The sequence below is a fragment of the Oncorhynchus clarkii genome, chromosome 29 (genome assembly GCF_045791955.1).
Source record: "Oncorhynchus clarkii lewisi isolate Uvic-CL-2024 chromosome 29, UVic_Ocla_1.0, whole genome shotgun sequence".
NCBI classification, from domain to species: Eukaryota; Metazoa; Chordata; class Actinopteri; order Salmoniformes; family Salmonidae; genus Oncorhynchus; species Oncorhynchus clarkii.
In genome coordinates this window covers 30,279,862-30,299,567 of record NC_092175.1, presented here as the reverse complement: position 1 = coordinate 30,299,567, position 19,706 = coordinate 30,279,862, and the positions used below count along the sequence as shown (strand labels likewise).

The following is a 19,706-nucleotide window of genomic DNA, read 5'->3' as shown; positions in this document are numbered from 1 at the left end:
GGATTTTGATTGGTTTCCAGTCCATGGTATCCAAAGCGCCTCCGTCTGTAATCTCGGTTAACCCAGAAGTAAAATCTTGAATAATTTGGTCAACTACACGCATAATCTGCCCACGGGAGACTACTCCGTCTGTAATCATTTTTATATTGATGGCTCGTATATTTCCATCCTTATCTCAACTGTTGTAGTGAAATGAGTTCCGCAGTGACTGTGGGAGCTGCCATATCAATTGTCCAGATGGGGGCGCACGGGATCTGAGTAAAGCGCATTGTGCGCACAGACAGACGCCGGGAGGAGAGGACTTTATGAGGGGTTGCACCACAACTTGCTGTAGTCGATTCTGAACTTTCGGATCTGATCGAGCTTGAGGACCCTGTCGCAGCTTTTATTTTCTCCTCAATTTCAACACGCGTGGGTCCAAGTCAACTTAATATGAAAAATGTCGATAAATGAAGTGTACGTTTTCCGACCGTTCAAGTTGATTGCTTTACTTTGTATATTTCTGGCATTGTGTCTGGACATCGTAGCGTTATTGAGTCCCGCCTGGGTAACGGCAGAGCGTTTTTCTTTGTCGCTATGGGAATCATGCACTGAAACAGAGGCTGGCTGGAGATGCCTTTCCACCCTCACATCTGGTAAAATGCGATTAACGTTTTTTTCCCTAAAATTATTCTGTATCTTGATGTAAATCACGCCTTTCAAGTGGTGTTCTGTCCAGATGAAAAGGGGTCCCCATAATTAGTTACAATCCTTTGACTCCCAAAATAATGGGGAAGTAGGCCTTTATTGGCATAGCATGACTTGGGACTGACTATACGGTACCCAAACATTGTGATATTGGCCTTTTAAAACATTATATTATTTCCCATCATCTGTTGTAACACACGTTATAGAACCTGGCTATAACGCCTGCCTTCATGCTGTGGCATGGAAACAAACTGGGGTTCGTCTGGTGCAGTTTATTTATTTAACCTTTTATTTGACCAGGAAAAACCCACTGAGACCCAGAGTCTCTTTTTCAGTTGTTTATCTTTATCAAAGTTCTAGCATAGGCTATACAATGTTTAGTCTACACACATTAACAGACTGGCCCAGATGGATAGAAGAACAATGCGTGACTCAATCTGATTATAGTGAGAGAAATGTCTGGAATTTACGGTGAATTTCTATGTACATCATGGATGAAGAGATAAAACAATGGACCATTGTTAATGGACTGTAATCGCTCTCAGTCCGGCTCCACATATGCGTGTCTACTGTAGCATTTGCGTTCCAGGCCAGTGGTAATATTTTGCTCTCTGCCCTGTCAGTCAGAGCGCGCCAATATAGCGGAGATTCGCCACCTATGTGAGTAATTCTCGAGATACAAGTAGCTGTTTAGGCCTATCGGTTCTCTTTTCGTGTCCTCGCGGTTTTTTGATCTTGCAATTTGACGTTTTCTTTCTCAGCTGAGAGTTGTCCCTATGACGTGATGTGCCATCTGGGAGCTCCACTGGCCTTTGTAAGCTTTGTGAATGCAGGTGGGTGTGTTCCACCTATTGTTGCGTTCCACTGGTGTAGGCCACTCTCTTTGAATGGGGGATGGGGATTGAGGGTCCTTGGTTATGGACTGAAAGCCTTATCATAGATAGATTTCACAGTTTGTTTTAAGGAGATGGAGTTCTCACACATTCCTACTGGGTTCAAGACACATATTTAAGGGAGAAAAAAACATTTCCTTTGGCCATAAACATATGTTTGATGAGAATGGATTCTATCTATTTATGGCAACAACATGTTATCATATTGCACTACTGAAAACTATTGTTGGTCTCTTTCAATATCCCATGCTCCTTCCAAACAAGAGTATCTTCCTTCTCCCCTACTGCTTCTCAGTATCTCAGTAGCTGTTTTGGCTGAACCTCCAAGCAGAGTAGAATGTGCTGTTTATTTTACCTGCAGGGAGAGCATTAGGGATGACACTACTGCCACTGCAGCCAGCTTTATGACTCAAGCACAGCACAGAGCAGAGAGGCTGGCAGGCAGTGGAGACTGAGACAGACACCAGATGGGTGCTGTGCTCAGGCGAGGCAGGTTAACCCTGGCTGTCTCCTCTGATAGGATCCTTTCTCTCAGATCTGTGCCCAGCCAGCGACACCCTCCCTCTCCCAACCCAGCTTGATGGTCTGTCTCTGTCAGAAAAACACCTGTCATTCTCCTGCCAGAGCCTCCTGCTATCCCCACCTCAGAGGTTTGTCTGGACAGACCGTGTCGTCAATGGAATGGTCTCTGTATTGTTCCTCTGGTCCATCCTGGTGCAGTCCAGCTCGTTTGAGTAGGGGTGAAATGAGGAACCATCAGCATCCATCCCCAGTGGGTCTGTGGAGGCCTCTCATCTCACACAGCTTGATGAGGTGGAGCAGAGGGGGCATTATGAGCTGCTGTGATGGATCTCCTCCCCTCTGTTGTTGTGGTGGAATGTGGAGAGTGTGGGGGTGAATGTGAGGTGGGCCCTGAGAGATAAGCTTGTCCCTGGGCAGTGAGAGAGAACACCTGCCTGCCTGGCGGAGCTCATAAGGACAAGGGCATCAGGGCTGTGGGGTTAACATTACAGGAGACAAAAGAGTAAATGGCCTGGGGGGGCAGATAGGGACATGACAGAGGACAGACGGAGCCCATTAGCTGCCTCGGGTGGAGCTTCTCTCTGTTCTCTGAGATGAGCCAGCCAACCGAGACGCAACAGACCTGAGAGAGAACTGAACAGTCAGCTGGATTTTGGAGCACTGTACTTCAGCACTTTCTGCACTGCCAGAACCTGGACAGAAGAGAGGCAGTGGCAGATGGGATGGAGGATATGGGAGAACCTTTTGGGCACATAGTCAAGTGAGCATGTTTGAAGTAGCTGTATGAGTTAAGCTCCCTGTTCACTGTCTGCTAACACTGAAGAGGGAGAGCTGTGTGTGGGGAATTTTAATATATTTTCTTGACCACAAACACACGTGTTTTGCGTTGTAACGAGCAGTAGGTTATTTGTTTCCTGCTTGTCTATCATCACTGATCTGAGTTAATGGGGGATCCATTCAACTCCACCATAGTGTGATTTCAGTGAGTGACTGTAACATGTCTCCTCTTCCTGCAGACTGGCAGATCGCCACCCTGGTGCTGCTGCTGGCCGGTGCTGCGGTGACTCTGGTGACCTTCCTGGTGGCCCTCATCTCCCTGTGCCGGGGGACACGCATACGGCACTACCGCATGGTGGCTGTGTTCCTGTTCACTGCAGGTACATCCATCATGCTCCAACATAACACCATACATGGACATACTGTACAACACTCTACAATAATCCACAACACCGTCACTTACATCTCTAATGTTTCTCCTATATTCATTTAGGAGCAGTGGCCAAGCGCTGTTCAATTCTTGCCACCACTGCAAAAAATATGATGTTCATTTTTAATATATATACAGTACCAGTCAAAAGTTTGGACACACCTACTTATTCCAGAGTTTTTCTTTCTTTTTACTATTTTCTACATTGTAGAATAATACTGAAGTGATTAAAACTATGACATAACACATATGGCATCATGTAGTAACCAAAAAAGTGTTAAACAAATCAAAATATATTTCATATTTGAGATTCTTCAAAGTAGCCACGCTTTGCCTTAATGACAGCTTTACACACTCTTGGCATTATCTCAACCAGCTTCATGAGGTAGTCACCTGGAATGCATTTCAATTAACAGGTGTGCCTTGTTAAAACCATCAAGCTCTATGATGAAACTGGCTCTCACTTCTCTGCTAAACAATTCATCAAATGGCCACCCAGACTATTTACATTGAACCCCCCCACACACACACACAAACATTTTTACACTGCTGCCAGTCAATGTTTATTATCTGTGACAAATAGGATTTTATTTGATTTATTCGAGTGCATAGAGATAACATGTATTTTCCCCTGTTCCCAAAAGGGTCATATTAGTAAAGACGAGAGAATAGTCTGATGGGTGAAAATATGATCACTTGATGAGAGGACACACAGCATGCAGCATGAGGCAAGGAACAGAGAGCAAGCTTTTTTTTTGCAGACTTTCTCAAATCATCGATAGCCCGTAGTCCCATCATGCATCCCATATACATTTTGATTTGTAAGACATTCTAAGGTTTGTATCACTCACAACTAAAGTTGCCAAATAACTCAAAATCAAGTATATAGGACCTGTTTCAAATGATCACTTTTATGCTCCACATATCCACTTCATATTTCCACTCGCTCCGAAATGGGAAAAATATCACTTCTACTTCTTTCAGTTCAGTTAAATTCTATTCTTTTTACTATAAAATCATATAATATCAAATAATGGCATGGGACATAACATATCTTGTCGGGTAAATGAACAAGCCTACAGCCTATGGCATGGAGCATAGCCAGATCTATGGCAAGGCGTATTGAAGCTGTTCTGGCGGCTCACGGTGACCCAACGCCCTATTAAGACGCTTTATGTTGGTGTTTCCTTTATTTTGGCAGTTACCTTTATTTTCCCTTCACACCGCAGTTGGTCTACATAGACACATAATTACCATTTGAGAAAATGGTCAAGTTATTTGCACAAAGCTAAATAGACACTGACTGAGACTGAATGTGAGGGTGAGGTAGTGATGTGTTAAAAGTAGCAGTCTGTCTGTTTAATTGATAGCACACAGCTCAGACACTCATACGTACCCCACAAGACATGCCACTAGAGGTCTTTGAAAAGTCTCCAAGTCCAGAACAGTGGCTAGGAAATGCATAGTACTATATAGAGCCAGGGTGGAACTCTCTTCCACCTCAGGTAACTCAAGCCAGGAGTAAAATCTGATTAGAAAAAGCGATAAAACAACACCTCACCGCACAACGGGGACTCACACACACTCTCTAAAACATGCACTCTACACACACCCACACAATTTTGTTAGTAATGTAGTATTGTAATACTGTAATGGAGAAATATACATTTATATAATGCACAGTGTTTTGTTTGATGTAATATTTTATCTCTGTTTGGACTTCAGGACAGGAAGAGTAGCTGCTGCCTTGGCAACAGCTAACATGGATCGTAATAAAATACTAACGTGTGGAGAAGGAGAGGGTGGGGGGGATAAGAGGGGAGTTGGGTTTGAGCTAACTTTTTCTGTGGTGAGGGAGCTGTTGTGAGACCCAGAAAGCAGGCTGCTGTGTGCCAAGAAAAGCAGCCACAGAATTTGCACAGTTACCAATGAAGAGAGGAATGTATTCCCTCCCCATAGCTCTCTCTCTCTTTCTGCTTTGTCTGCTCTCTCTCTCTCTATTTCTTTCGCTTTGTCTGCTCTCTCGCTCTCTTTCTTTCTGCTTTGTCTGCTCTCTCTCTCTCTATTTCTTTCTGCTTTGTCTGCTCTCTCTCTCTTTCTTTCTGCTTTGTCTGCTCTCTCTCTCTCTTTTTTTCTGCTTTGTCTGCTCTCTCTCTCTTTCAGTTTTGTCTGCCCTCTCTCTCTTTCTGCTTTGTCTGCTCTCTCTCTTTCTGCTTTGTCTGCTCTCTCTCTCTTTCTGCTTTGTCTGCTCTTTCTCTCTCTTTCTGCTTTGTCTGCTCTTTCTTTCTCTCTTTCTACTTTGTCTGCTCTCTCTCTCTCTCTTTCTGCTATGTCTGCTCTCTCTCTTTCTGCTTTGTCTGCTCTCTCTCTTTCTCTTTCTGCTTTGTCTGCTCTCTCTCTTTCTGCTTTGTCTGCTCTCTCTCTCTCTTTCTGCCTTTGTCTGCTCTTTCTCTCTCTTTCTGCTTTGTCTGCTCTCTCTCTCTCTCTTTCTGCTTTGTCTGCTCTCTCTCTCTCTCTTTCTGCTATGTCTGCTCTCTCTCTTTCTGCTTTGTCTGCTCTCTCTCTTTCTCTTTCTGCTTTGTCTGCTCTCTCTCTCTCTTTCTGCTTTGTCTGCTCTTTCTCTCTCTCCTTCTGCTTTGTCTGCTCTCTCTCTTTCTGCTCTGTCTGCTCTCTCTCTTTCTGCTTTGTCTGCTCTCTCTCTCTATTTCTTTCTGCTTTGTCTGCTCTCTCTCTTTCTTTCTGCTTTGTCTGCTCTCTCTCTCCCTCTCTCTCTTTCAGCTTTGTCTGCGCTCTCTCTCTCTCTTTCTGCTTTGTCTGCTCTCTCTCTCTCTCTCTCTCTCTCTCTCTCTCTCTCTCTCTCTCTCTCTCTCTATTTCGTTCTGCATTGTCTGCTCTATCTCTCTCTTTCTTTCTGCTTTGTCTGCTCTCTCTCTCTCTCTCTCTCTCTTTCAGCTTTGTCTGCTCTCTCTCGCTCTCTCTGCTTTGTCTGCTCTCTCTCTCTCTCTCTCTCTCTCTCTCTCTCTCTCTCTCTGCTTTGTCTGCTCTCTCTCTCTCTGCTTTGTCTGCTCTCTCTCTGCTTTGTCTGCTCTCTCTGCTCTGTCTGCTCTCTCTGTCTCTCTGCTTTGTCTGCTCTCTGTCTCTCTCTGCTTTGTCTGCTCTCTCTCTCACTCTGCTTTGTCTGCTCTCTCTTTCTCTCTGCTTTGTCTGCTCTCGCTGCTTTGTCTGCTCTCTCTCTCTCTCTCTCTGCTTTGTCTGCTCTCTCTCTCTGTTTTGTCTGTACTCTCTCTCTCTCTCACTCACTCACTCACTCACTCACTCACTCACTCACTCACTCACTCACTCACTCACTCACTCACTCACTCTTTCTGTCTGCTCTGGTACTTTTACTTTTCAGGCTCAGTGAAACACAATATATAGTCCTGGAATTACAGTGCAGAGGAGCACTCAACTCATAAAGTCATAGTTCAAAAAACAAATTTCACAATACTTTGTGTTTGTCTTGTGTACTGTTGCAAATTAACAGCGGCATATTACAACCAATACATCACCATATAAAACATTCCCAGAGGGGACAAGCATAGTAGACCAAGCATTCCGAGTGGAGCAGTGGTTTAGGCACTGCATCTCTGTGCTAGAGGCGTCACTACAGACCCTGGTTAAATTCCAGGCTGTATCACAACCGGCCGTGATTGCGAGTCCCATAGGATGGCGCACAATTTGCCTAGCGTCGTCCGGGTTAAGGTTTGGCCGGGGGTAGGCCTTCATTTTAAAGTAAGAATTTGTTCTGAGCTGACTTGCCTAGTTAAATAAAGGTTAAAATATAAGAAAGCAATATTAAAACAGACATTGTTTTTGTTGTAATAATGAAGAACAAAAGGTCTGTGCGTGTCTGTGTGTTGTATGTGATGTCAGGATTGGAGCGGTGTACAGTGCAGTCGGTACATCTTGTGGTTTGAAAACAACGATGAAGCAGAGACCACAGCCTTACTTGGGTGGTGCTCAGTACAACTTTCCCCAATATAAAACTTGTTTTTAATAACAGACATACACCCTGCTATGCCATTTATGTCGAATGCTAACAAATACCTTTCTCCCACTCCCTGCACTTTCTCTTCTTAGGCCTCAACACATATCTTTTCTAAGTTTTCTGTTTGGGAAGTGTTCTGCAAGTCCATTGGGGGACAGGTGTAAGGATGGATACAGCCAACCATTGGTTCCATCACCCGGTTACTTAAGCTCGCTCTTGGAAAAACCTAAACCGCATGAAAGCCTGCAGTACTGTAGGAACAGTATGTAGTGGGGTAGATATGATGTCTGAGGCTTTCGCTGTTTGTCATTTGCTGAGAAATGTGTAAGAGGCAGTGCTTTCAGGCCTGGTGAGGATAAAGGTCTCCTTATGGCAGGAAAGCTCCCAGTCACAGGAGGGAGGCGGAAGGAGGGGGAAGAAGGAGGGGAAGAGAGCCCTTAGTCACAGGATGGGGGGGGGGGGGGGGGGCTCCGTCACGGGGGAGAGGGAGAGAGCCCTCCATCATGGGAGAGGATGGGTGGGTGGTGGGAAAGGGACCTCTGTCATGGGAGAGAGGGGGGGAGAGGGAGAGAGCCCTCAGTCATGGGAGAGAGGGAGGGAGAGAGCCAGCAGTCACAGGAGAGAGGGGTGGAGAGGGAGAGAGCCCTCAGTCATGGGAGAGAGGGAGCCAGCAGTCACGGGAGAGGGAGGGGAAGCGAGGGAAGGGGAGAGAGTGGTACATTTCCCAGCCTTTCCCCTAGTCAGAGAAAGGCTTGGAGTCAATAGTGTTGTGCCTAACTGCTGGCCAGAGGTACAGCCCCAGCCCAGCCACTTCAGTCTGGCCTCCCTCAACAGAGTCATGTTCCTTGGCTTATGTCTCAGCCTACCCCCCTCTCCATCTCCTCCTCTCCTCCAGGCCCCGCCGCCTTGTACAGCAGGAAGGAAATAGGTGGTCTCAGTAAATTACACAATGTCCTTGCTCTGAGTCCAGTACTCACACATATAAACACATACGTGTATACACACACACGTATACACACACACAAGGAACAGTAGTTAAAATGTGTAGAGGGCCCACAGTGTGGTATTTCTCTCTTTTAACTAGGCGCCCTACTGTTTGACTCTAAAAGTAGGAAGAACACACACATGTGTAAGCAGACATGTACACACACACACACTGACAACTTCCTGCTCTTAAAAGGATTTATTAAGAATGCGTTGACTCAGAATGTGAGGAATGTGATGAGGGATGAGTTTACACAATGTGACCAAAGGGAGCCAAAGTGAATCATAACTTTGTTGTAGCGCTATTAGATCAAAGTTCAATCGGCCAACACTGGTGACTATTCCACAGGATGTACAGAACAGACACTCACTGAGCCTTATAACAATCTGACAACTGTGTGGCAACTACTGTGTTAAACCTTTCCTGCTCCACAAGTTGCACCGAACAATGTTAACACATGATGTCCATAATGAAAGATCTGTCGCTATAGGGATATTTCAGATATTTCAGGTTTTCTATTATGACCTCTGCCACTACAGTCTATAGAAAAGTCGTGGGCATATGCACATCCTTAAAAACATAGGCTAATAAAAAATACTAGTAAAGAACAAGAAGGCCCGCACACTGTTAAAGCTCCCAATTCACAACGTTTCCATCCCAAACGGATCTTCGTCAGGTCAAACGTTGTCAATGAAGCAGTGAATTGGGAGCTTTAACAGTGTTGTTTACTCTGCCACTACAAACTCAATACAGTCCAGTGGAACACAACTTTAAACACTGGTGGAACATTTGACTTTTCTCTGGAAGTTCAGGATCATATGACAGTATTATGCCCACATAGAGCTAGTTATAGTACAAGTGTCAGATCTTACACTGAACAAAAATATATTTGTGTTGGTCCCATGTTTCATCAGCTGAAATAAAAGATCACAACATTTTTCCATAGGTACAAAAAACGTATTTCTCTAAAATGTTGTTCACAAATTTCTTTACATCCCTGTTAGTGAGCATTTCTTATTTGCCAAGATAATCCATCCACCTGACAGGTGTGTCATATCAAGAAGCTAATAAAACAGCATGGTCATAAAACTAAATGCCACAAGATGTCTCAGGTTTTGAGGGAGTGTGTTATTGGCATGTTGACTGCAGGAATGTCCACCAGAGCTGTTGCCAGAGAATTGAATGTTAATTTCTCTACCATAAACTGCCTGCAACGTCTTTTTAGAGAATGTGGCAGTACGTCCAACTGGCCTCACAACCGCTGACAACATGTAACCATGCCAACCCAGGACCTCCACATCTGGCTTCTTCACCTGTGGGATCGTCTGAGACCAGCCACCCGGACAGCTGATGAAACTGTGGGTTTGCACAACCAAAGAGTTTCTGCACAAACTGTCAGAAACCGTCTCAGGGAAGCTCATCTGAGTGCTCGTCGTCCTCATCTGGGTCTTGACCTGACTGCAGTTCTGCGGCGTAACCGACTTCAGTGGGAAAATGCTCACCTTCAATGGCCACTGGCACACTGTAGAAGCGTTATCTTCACAGATGAATCCTGGTTTCAGCTATACCGGTCCGATGGCAGACAGTGTGTGTGGCGTTGTGTGGGCGAGCAGTTTGCTGTTGTCAGTGTTGTGAACAGAGTGCCCCATGGTGGAGGTGGGGTTATGGCATGGGCAGGCATAAGCTACTGACAATGATCACAATTGCATTTTATCGAGGGCCCTTTGAATGCACAGGGATAACGTGACGAGATCCTGAGGCCCATTGTCGTGACATTCATATGCCGACATCACCTCATGTTTCAGCAGGATAATGCACGGCCCCATGTCACAAAGATCTGTACACAATTCCTGGAAACAAAAAATGTCCCAGTTCTTCCCTGGCCTGCGTACTCACCAGACATGTCACCCATTGAGCATGTTTGGGATGCTCTGGGTTGACGTGTACGACAGCGTGTTCCAGTTCCTGCCAATATCCAGCAACTTCGCACTGCCGTTGAAGAGGAGTGGGACAACATTCAACAGGCCACAATACACAGCCTGATCAACTCTATGTGAAGGAGATGTGTCACGCTGCATGAGGCAAGTGGTGGTCACACCAGATACTGACTGGTTTTCTGATCCACACCCCTACCTTTTTTATAAAGATATCTGTGACCAACAGATGCATATCTATATTCCCAGTCATGTGAAATCCATAGATTAGGGCCTAATGAATTTATTTCAATTGACTGATTTCGTTATATGAGCTGTAACATAATTGTTGCATTTATATTTTTGTTCATTGTAATTAGATTTTTTTTTTTTTTTTTGCTGATAGTTTTAAAGGTGAGCGTATTGCACTTTTCATGTAGCCTCATTTTTCCACGTAATAGCATAACCACCGATCGAGCAACATTCTGGACTATAGGATTATTTTGCTACGACAATACTAGTCAAATTAAGATCCAGTATCTGTAGGCCTTTACCTAAACACTTCAGTGTAAAATACGTGTAAAATACTGGACCGGAATTGTTTAATACAATGGCCTGTATTCATAAAGCGTCTGAGAGTAGGAGTTCTGATCTAGGATCAGGTGCCTGCTGTCCATATAAACCTATTAATTTTGACCTGAAAGGCAAAACTGATCCTAGATCTGCACTCGTCTGAGTTGCTTTGTGAATACGGGCCAATGAGCCTATATTTAGGCTGTGGTCAATAAAGCCCAAGAATGTTATGCCACAACCATAGAGTATAACATATGGTAGAGTACTGCTCAGAGTCAACTGAAGGAGGATGCATTAGAACGTTACAAGTGAATTAGAGATTGGATACAGGATGTTGTTTGTTTACTGTGTGGTGAAGTATGGGCCAGTGTGTTGTCCTGCAGTAATGAGTCTGGTGGGTGTGTTGTGCCTGGTAGGGTGGTGGTGTATGTTTCATGATTATCCACTCATGGTGTGATTGTGATAACGTACAGAAACCTCACAATCTAGTGCTGACCGTATTACCTCCCCAGAGAATTCTCTTCGGTTATAGTTACAGCTGTGTATATTCCCCCTCAAACCGATACCATGACGACCCTCATGAAACTACACTGGACTTTGTGCAAACTGAAAACCACATATTCTGAGGCCGGATTTTATTGTAGCTGGGGATTTTAACAAAGCGAACTTGAAGAAAACGCTACCAAAGTTCTATCAACACATTGACTTTAGTACTCACGCTGGGAAAACACTCAACCACTGCTATTCTCTCTTCACATATGCCTACAAGCCCCTCCCCTGCCCTCCTTTCGGGCAAATCAGATCACAACTCCATTTTGCTCCTCCCTTCCTATAGGCAGAAACTCAAACAGGAAGTACCCGTGCTAAGGTCTATTCAATGCTCATCTGACCAATCGGAGTCCATGCTTCCTGATTGTTTTGATCATGTGGACTGGGATATGTTCTGGGTAGCTTCTGAGAATAACATTGACGTATACACGGACATGGTGACTGAGTTAATCAGAAAGTGTATAGAGGATGTTGTTCCCACTGTGACTATTAAAACCTACCCAAACCATACACCGTGGATAGATGGCAGCATTTGCGCTGAAATTAAAGCGCAAACCATCGTATTTAACCATGGCAAGGTGACTGGGAATATGGTTGAATACTTACAGTGTAGTTATTCCCTCCGCAAGGCAATCACACAGTGCCATCGAAGCGGCCCACTCCCAAGGACTGTTGGCTCTTGTTCTCTGTGGCCGACGTGAGTAAGACATTTTATGCGTGTTAACCCTCACAAGGCTGCCGGCCCAGACAGCATCCCTAGCCGCGTCCTCAGGGCACGCGCTGACCAGTTGGCTGGAGTGTTTACGGACATACTCAATTTCTTCCAATCCCAGCCGGCTGTCCCCACTTGCTTCAAGATGTCCACAATTGTTCCTGTACCCAAGAAAGCAAAGGTAACTGAACTAAATGACAATCACCCCGTAGCACTCACTTCTGTCATCATGAAGTGCTTTGACAGGCTAGTTAAAAATCATATCACCTCTACCTTACCTGACGCCCGAGACCCACTTCAATTTGCTTACCGCCCCAATAGATCCACATACAATGCAATCACCACTGGACACTGCCCTATCCCATCTGGACAAGAGGAATACTTATGTAAGAATGCTGAGCCTTCAACACCATAGTACCCTCCAAGCTCATCATCAAGCTCGGGGCCCTGGGTCTGAACCCCGCCCTGTGCAACCTCAGGAGGCTGAAGAAATGTGTCTTGGTCCCTAAGAACCTCAAACTTTTACAGATGCACAATTGAGAGCATCCTGTCGGGCTGCATCACCACATGGTACGGCAACTGCACCCCTCCAACTCATCAAGTCATCAAGTTTCAGACAACACAACCATAGTAGGCCTGATTACCAACAATGGCAAGACAGCCTACAGGGAGGAGGTGAGGGCTCTGGTGGAGTGGTGCCAGGAAAATAACCTCTCCCTCAACATCAACAAAATGAAGGGGCTGATCATGGACTTTAGGAAAAGCAGAGGGAGCATGCCCTTCTCCACATCAACGGGACCGCAGTGGAGAAAGTGGAAAGCTTCAAGTTCCTCGGCGTACACATCGCTGACAAACTGAAATGGTCCACCCACACAGACAGTGTGGAGGCTGAAGAAATTTGGCTTGGCCCCTAAGAACCTCACAAACTTTTACAGATGCACAATTGAGAGCATCCTGTCGTGCTATATCACCACCTGGTACGGCAACTGCACCGCCCACAACCGCAGGGCTCTCCAGAGGGTGTTGCTGTCTGCCCAGCGCATCACTGTTGGCACACTGCTTGCCCTCCAGGACACCTACAGCACCTGATGTCACAGGAAGACCAAAGAGATAATCAAGGACATCGACCACCTGAGCCACTGTCTGGTCACCCCGCTATCATCCAGAAGGCGAGGTCAGTACAGGTGCATCAATGCTGGGACCGAGAGACTGAAAAACAGCTTCTATCTCAAGGCCATCAGACTGTTAAATAACCATCACTAGCCGGCTACCACCCAGTTACTCAACCCTGTACCTTAAAGGCTGCTGTCCCATATACATAGACATGGAATCACTGGGCACTTTAATAATGTTTACATTCTGCTTTACTCATTTCATATGTATATACTGTATTCTATTGTACTGCATTTTAGTCAATGCCACTCCGACATATCTTTCTTAATTCCATTATTTTACATTTAGATTTGTGTGTATTGTTGTGAGTTGTTAGACATTACTGCGCTGTTGGAGCTAGAAACACAAGCATTTCGCTACACCCCCAAAAACATCTGCTAATTATGTGTATGTGACCAATAAAATTGGATTTGATTTGATTAGTTGACTACAGGCTACAGTAATGAGCCCGGTGGGTGTGTTGTACCTGGTAGTTGACTGCAGGCTACAGTAATGAGCTCGGTGGGTGTGTTGTGCCTGGTAGTTGACTGCAGGCTACAGTAATGAGCCTGGTGGGTGTGTTGTGCCTGGTAGTTGACTGCAGGCTACAGTAATGAGCCCGGTGGGTGTGTTGTGCCTGGTAGTTGACTGCAGGCTACAGTAATGAGCCCGGTGGGTGTGTTGTGCCTGGTAGTTGACTACAGGCTACAGTAATGAGCTCGGTGGGTGTGTTGTACCTGGTAGTTGACTGCAGGCTACAGTAATGAGCTCGGTGGGTGTGTTGTACCTGGTAGTTGACTGCAGGCTACAGTAATGAGCTCGGTGGGTGTGTTGTACCTGGTAGTTCACTGCAGGCTACAGTAATGAGCCCGGTGGGTGTGTTGTGCCTGGTAGTTGACTGCAGGCTACAGTAATGAGCCCGGTGGGTGTGTTGTGCCTGGTAGTTGACTACAGGCTACAGTAATGAGCCTGGTGGGTGTGTTGTGCCTGGTAGTTGACTGCAGGCTACAGTAATGAGCCCGGTGGGTGTGTTGTACCTGGTAGTTGACTACAGGCTACAGTAATGAGCCCGGTGGGTGTGTTGTGCCTGGTAGTTGACTGCAGGCTACAGTAATGAGCCCGGTGGGTGTGTTGTACCTGGTAGTTGACTACAGGCTACAGTAATGAGCCCGGTGGGTGTGTTGTGCCTGGTAGTTGACTGCAGGCTACAGTAATGAACCCGGTGGGTGTGTTGTGCCTGGTAGTTCACTGCAGGCTACAGTAATGAGTCCGGTGGGTGTGTTGTGCCTGGTAGTTGACTACAGGCTACAGTAATGAGTCCGGTGGGTGTGTTGTGCCTGGTAGTTGACTGCAGGCTACAGTAATAAGCAGCTGTTGGGCCTCTGAGGGTAGGAGCAGACAGAGTGTGATAGGACCCGTGGAGGAGGAACAGGGTTTATAGAGTGTAGTGGACGCTGAGGGGAGGGTTAATGGACCCCCTGGGTAACGGCTGGGTTGGGTTGGGATATCTATCGACCACCTTTTCCCTGGCCCTGGATGTTGTCCCCTCTCTGACTTGCACACAGCTCCAGTTTCCCATCAGCAGCCTTGGCATCAATGTTTCTCTACCTGCACACAGGTAGCCATTCATTCATACAACAAAGAGCCTTGTCAGGCAAGCAGAAGTGATGATGGCTGTCTGGTGATGTTCCCTTTCACCATCTCACATAGCATACAGAGATAGTAGACATACGTACATTGTCTAATTGCTAAACTGTAAAATGTTAACTCACAGAAAGATGTAAATATGGTATCTATTTTTTCCCCCTTTCTTTCAGTGGTCCTTCAGGCCTGTGCACTGGTCCTCTACCCAATCAAGTTCATTGATGGAACTGTCCTCCAGACCTACCATGAGTTCAACTGGGGCTACGGACTGGGCTGGGGGGGCACCATCTTCATGCTAGGGGGAGGCATCCTCTTCTGCCTCCGGACGGACATGTACGAGGATGCTATGTACTGAGTCCTCTCTCTCCTACTCTCTATATCTCTCTCTTGTTCTTTCTGTCACACACAAACAAATATTGACATTCACTCTCTTGTGCGACAACACACCCACATAAACACATCCTTCCTCTGCCCACGTAGACAAGCTTCGACACCTACATACAGTACATCTCTGTTATTTATAGACAGTGTGTGAGGCCTCCTGGCTCTGACTGATCAGCAGGAGAGATGAAGTGGGAGGAGCAGCTGTGTGGAGAGAATGTCTGCCTGTCCCCAGTGGGGTGCCAGAGACCCTCACCACGGTCAGAAAGACAGCCATGATGTTAAATCACAGAAATGGTTTTGGACAGACGGCGCATCCCATGAATCTCCATTCGTAGAGCAACAAGGAAGTAGATTCTCTGAGCTCTACCTTCTGGGCTGAGGTGTTTATATAAGGGATTGTTACAGTATATGGGCCATCCCACCAATTCGGAGCCTTTTGAAAAAAATTACTTTTGATTTCACATTTTAACATTCTGTCTTAAAGAGCAAATGTTCAACTTAATAAAAGTTTTCCCATCTCAAAATAAATAGAAAAGACAATAGAAAGTGCCTATTACATGCCGAATAAAGTAACAGAGTTGACAATTTAATCTTAAATCAGCCATGAATCCTGTTTTGACTTGGGGAATAGAAGCTTGTTGTTTGCAACAGGGAGTGGCAATTGAATGCAAGCTTCACCAAAAATGTTTCATTGTTTTAACATTTCTAGTATGTCTATCTATGGGTAACAGGGTTGACGTGTTGTGCTCGACCCCCTCACTTTCCACGACAGACACCAGAAAATGTCCAATAGGAGTAGAGCCAGCTCACCTGCTTTTACACTATGATTTGACTATGAAATGTTTCTTTAAAAAAACTAAGGCATAGTTTCACCATATTAAAACGAGAGTTAAGATAATGTAACAGGGATGACCTTAAAATGAGGGGTAGGGGTAAATTATTCACTAATCACATTAAATCAATGATTTTGTCAAAGCAACTTCATAACTAGGGCTTTACAATGACGGTGAAAACGTACAGAATTGTAGGGTTAAGTGGGGTAAAATATTACAAGTCACAGAGGTGCATGGAGGGACATGTCAAAATACAGAATTGTAGGGTTAAGTGGGGTAAAATATTACAAGTCACAGAGGTGAGGTGCATGGAGGGACATGTCAAAATACAGAATTGTAGGGTTAAGTGGGGTAAAATATTACAAGTCACAGAGGTGAGGTGCATGGAGGGACATGTCAAAATACAGAATTGTAGGGTTAAGTGGGGTAAAGTATTACAAGTCACAGAGGTGCATGGAGGGACATGTCAAAATACAGAATTGTAGGGTTAACTGGGGTAAAGTATTACAAGTCACAGAGGTGCATGGAGGGACATGTCAAAATACAGAATTGTAGGGTTAAGTGGGGTAAAGTATTACAAGTCACAGAGGTGCATGGAGGGACATGTCAAAATACAGAATTGTAGGGTTAAGTGGGGTAAAATATTACAAGTCACAGAGGTGAGGTGCATGGAGGGACATGTCAAAATACAGAATTGTAGGGTTAAGTGGGGTAAAGTATTACAAGTCACAGAGGTGCATGGAGGGACATGTCAAAATACAGAATTGTAGGGTTAAGTGGGGTAAAATATTACAAGTCACAGAGGTGAGGTGCATGGAGGAACATGTCAAAATACAGAATTGTAGGGTTAAGTGGGGTAAAATATTACAAGTCACAGAGGTGCATGGAGGGACATGTCAAAATACAGAATTGTAGGGTTAAGTGGGGTAAAATGTTACAAGTCACAGAGGTGCATGGAGGGACATGTCAAAATACAGAATTGTAGGGTTAAGTGGGGTAAAATATTACAAGTCACAGAGGTGAGGTGCATGGAGGGACATGTCAAAATACAGAATTGTAGGGTTAAGTGGGGTAAAATATTACAAGTCACAGAGGTGCATGGAGGGACATGTCAAAATACAGAATTGTAGGGTTAAGTGGGGTAAAATATTACAAGTCACAGAGGTACATGGAGGGACATGTCAAAATACAGAATTGTAGGGTTAAGTGGGGTAAAATATTACAAGTCACAGAGGTACATGGAGGGACATGTCAAAATACAGAATTTGGGCTCTTTAGCAAGTCTTTATTCATATCGAAAAATGTGATTTATAGAATTCTCCATGTGGTCTATATTCATTTAATATAAAAGTATTTTAAAATGTAATATCGGTGCACAATGTTTACTTAAAATAGCAAATGGATGCAAAAGGCACTCTTTTAGTGGAATATTCCTTTTTTTCTTTTGTGTATTTTTTTGTGACGACGACAAATAATATTGTTAATGTATTTATGGTATCATTTATCTTGCTATCTATTCTCCCACAGGAAGATATATATTTTATGTATTGCTGTTTAATAATTGCAGTTTCTGAACACTGAGAACTTCAAATGGGTGAATCCCAAAACATGCCTGGTTTTCTAACTCCTCCTGACATTTGTAGTGTAAAATAAACAGTACTGATATATATGAAATAATGACCAAACGCTTCTCATTTGTTTTAAATTACTACAGCAGTCTTAAGCGTTTGCTCTAGATTATGTCAAATGCTTTGCAAATTGAATTGGTGGTCTGAACATTTGCACAACTATGAAGAGTGAAAGTCATGTGAACATGCATAACATAGTCTTTGAACAGTGTAGTTCCAGTCATAACTCTGGCCCAGAAATACCCCGTGAAAACTATGGCAGGAGTGTACCACTGAGGAGAAAGGTAAAAGGCAGGGAGCCACTTGCAAACTCTTACATGGCTGCACCATTCTATCATCACCCAGGACACAGGGGCCTCGCAGGCCAGAACGAAACATCCGCAGCAGGGCAATTATAGTTGTCATTACCAGTGTGACTGCTTGCGGCATAATGGGAAATGTGCATGAGGCTCCTGGGCTGGAGCGTAATGAGGTTCGGAGCTATTGGCTGGCAGGATATTGATGATCTCTCAGGGCTTCACACAGACACTAATAGTGGCTCCTGTCCACTAGATAAAAGGGGCCAAACAACAGCGGCAAAATAGTTCAGGACCCCACCATTTATTACATGCCTATTGTGCTATTAGAGTACTATTAGAGTGGTACAGTATCATTATTGCCTATTTTGACATTTTGAATGTTCGGGACCTAATAAATATATAAATATCAAACACGTCTCATTTGTGAAATTCTCCTTTGACAGAATGTGGGTAGATATGGGTATAACAAAACATTCAAGTCAAAGTCATTCTACTAGATTCAGTCCAACCCTCTTCCCTTTTCCTCCCTGCATTCCTTTAAACACTTGTAACTACTGTTCCATATAATCCCATTTCCTCCTGTATATTCCACAGAAGCTCAGGGTTAAATAAACAAGTCATTTAAAACAGCCCCCTGAACGGATAGCTTGATTACGTGAAATCAAGCTATCCGTTCAGGGGCAGTTTTAAATGACCTGTTTATTAGTTCCTCAAAACAAACCATCAGGGTTGCTGTTCCCCCTCTGTGACTCCAGACTGTTTTCCCTGCAGGATGTGTTTTTTAAGGCAGAGAGGGAAATGGATGCTGTTTCAGTTCAGCCCATCTCATCTGGTTTCAATTCCCCGGGATACTGAGGACTGTGATCAAATTTGCCTTGATACTTGTATATATTTTTGAAAGAAAAATGATGGCTTTCTCAGCGAGGGAGGTCTTGAGCCACTCTCCCTCTCAGTAATGAGACTCATGTTGTGTCTGGGGTCCTAGCAGAGTTGCTTTGTGAAACACTGTGTGTTCAGTAGAGTAGGAACCAGAGGAGGTGCCCCCCAGTACTCAGCTGTTCCTCCTGAACCACTAACTCTCAGGTGTCAGGTGGAGAGTCAGCCCACCTGGTGCCTCCTTCCTGTGCCATGTGCTCTCTCCTCTCCTCTCCCTGGCCAGCAGAGCACATGGCAGCAGCTGGGACTCCCTGCCTTGAATGGGGTTTCCATCCTCAACACCAACTAACTATTTTTTACTGCGCCTGTGATAAAAGCGCCCATTTTCCTGTGTGAGGATGCTCTTGTAGAATACATCTCCCACGGTGTCGGCCTCTGTCCCCAAGCTGTCAGCAGCTTCTTATAGGAGCCTGGAAGGTGTTAGGTCAAATGGATCCTTAGCCTCTCTGATAGTTACTGAACTGGCTGTTCTAGGGCCAAAGTTGATATTTTTTTAATATTTATTTTTAGAAATTACTTTTCAAGAATTCATGGACTACAGCTTGTTGGTTAGGGGGTCATGGTCATGTGGTGTGGTGTTACACTAAGGTGTGTCCTCGGTTGTAACTGAGGAGTCTAAGTTATCTGTAGCTCATTACATATTGAGTTTGGTAGCAAAGGCATGGCCTTGTCTTTAGCCTGCATTTATTTGACCATGCATACACCCACTTATGAATAGACAATAAAAGTTTGCACAAACACTGTCATTATTCAAAACCGTAA

General features: G+C 44.7%; 1 protein-coding gene across 8 annotated transcripts; it reads left to right on the top strand.

Moving 5' to 3' along the window:
* The first annotated feature begins 317 nt into the window (after positions 1 to 317).
* On the top strand, positions 318 to 17,758 carry LOC139388528 (transmembrane protein 47-like). 8 transcript variants are annotated; one of them, XR_011629295.1, is made up of 5 exons: positions 318 to 635; positions 3,119 to 3,259; positions 15,038 to 16,399; positions 16,760 to 17,175; positions 17,246 to 17,758. XR_011629295.1 is itself a non-coding variant. In XM_071135234.1 (3 exons), the coding sequence occupies exons 1-3, from the start codon at positions 440 to 442 to the stop codon at positions 15,217 to 15,219; spliced, it is 519 nt and encodes a 172-aa protein (XP_070991335.1). In that variant the 5' UTR covers positions 318 to 439; the 3' UTR covers positions 15,220 to 17,758. The 8 variants fall into 8 exon arrangements, 1 of the variants encoding a protein (XP_070991335.1); XR_011629294.1 differs by having other exon boundaries at positions 15,038 to 16,310; positions 16,741 to 17,758; XR_011629293.1 differs by having other exon boundaries at positions 15,038 to 16,310; positions 16,456 to 17,758.
* Positions 17,759 to 19,706: the final 1,948 nt, after the last annotated feature.

Coding starts and splice junctions, on each gene's coding strand:
- LOC139388528 (XM_071135234.1), top strand. CDS start 440: ATGTCGATAAATGAAGTGTACGTTTTCCGACCGTTCAAGTTGATTGCT. Junction 636..3,118: donor CCTTTCCACCCTCACATCTG/GTAAAATGCGAT, acceptor CTCTTCCTGCAG/ACTGGCAGATCGCCACCCTG. Junction 3,260..15,037: donor TGTGTTCCTGTTCACTGCAG/GTACATCCATCA, acceptor CCTTTCTTTCAG/TGGTCCTTCAGGCCTGTGCA.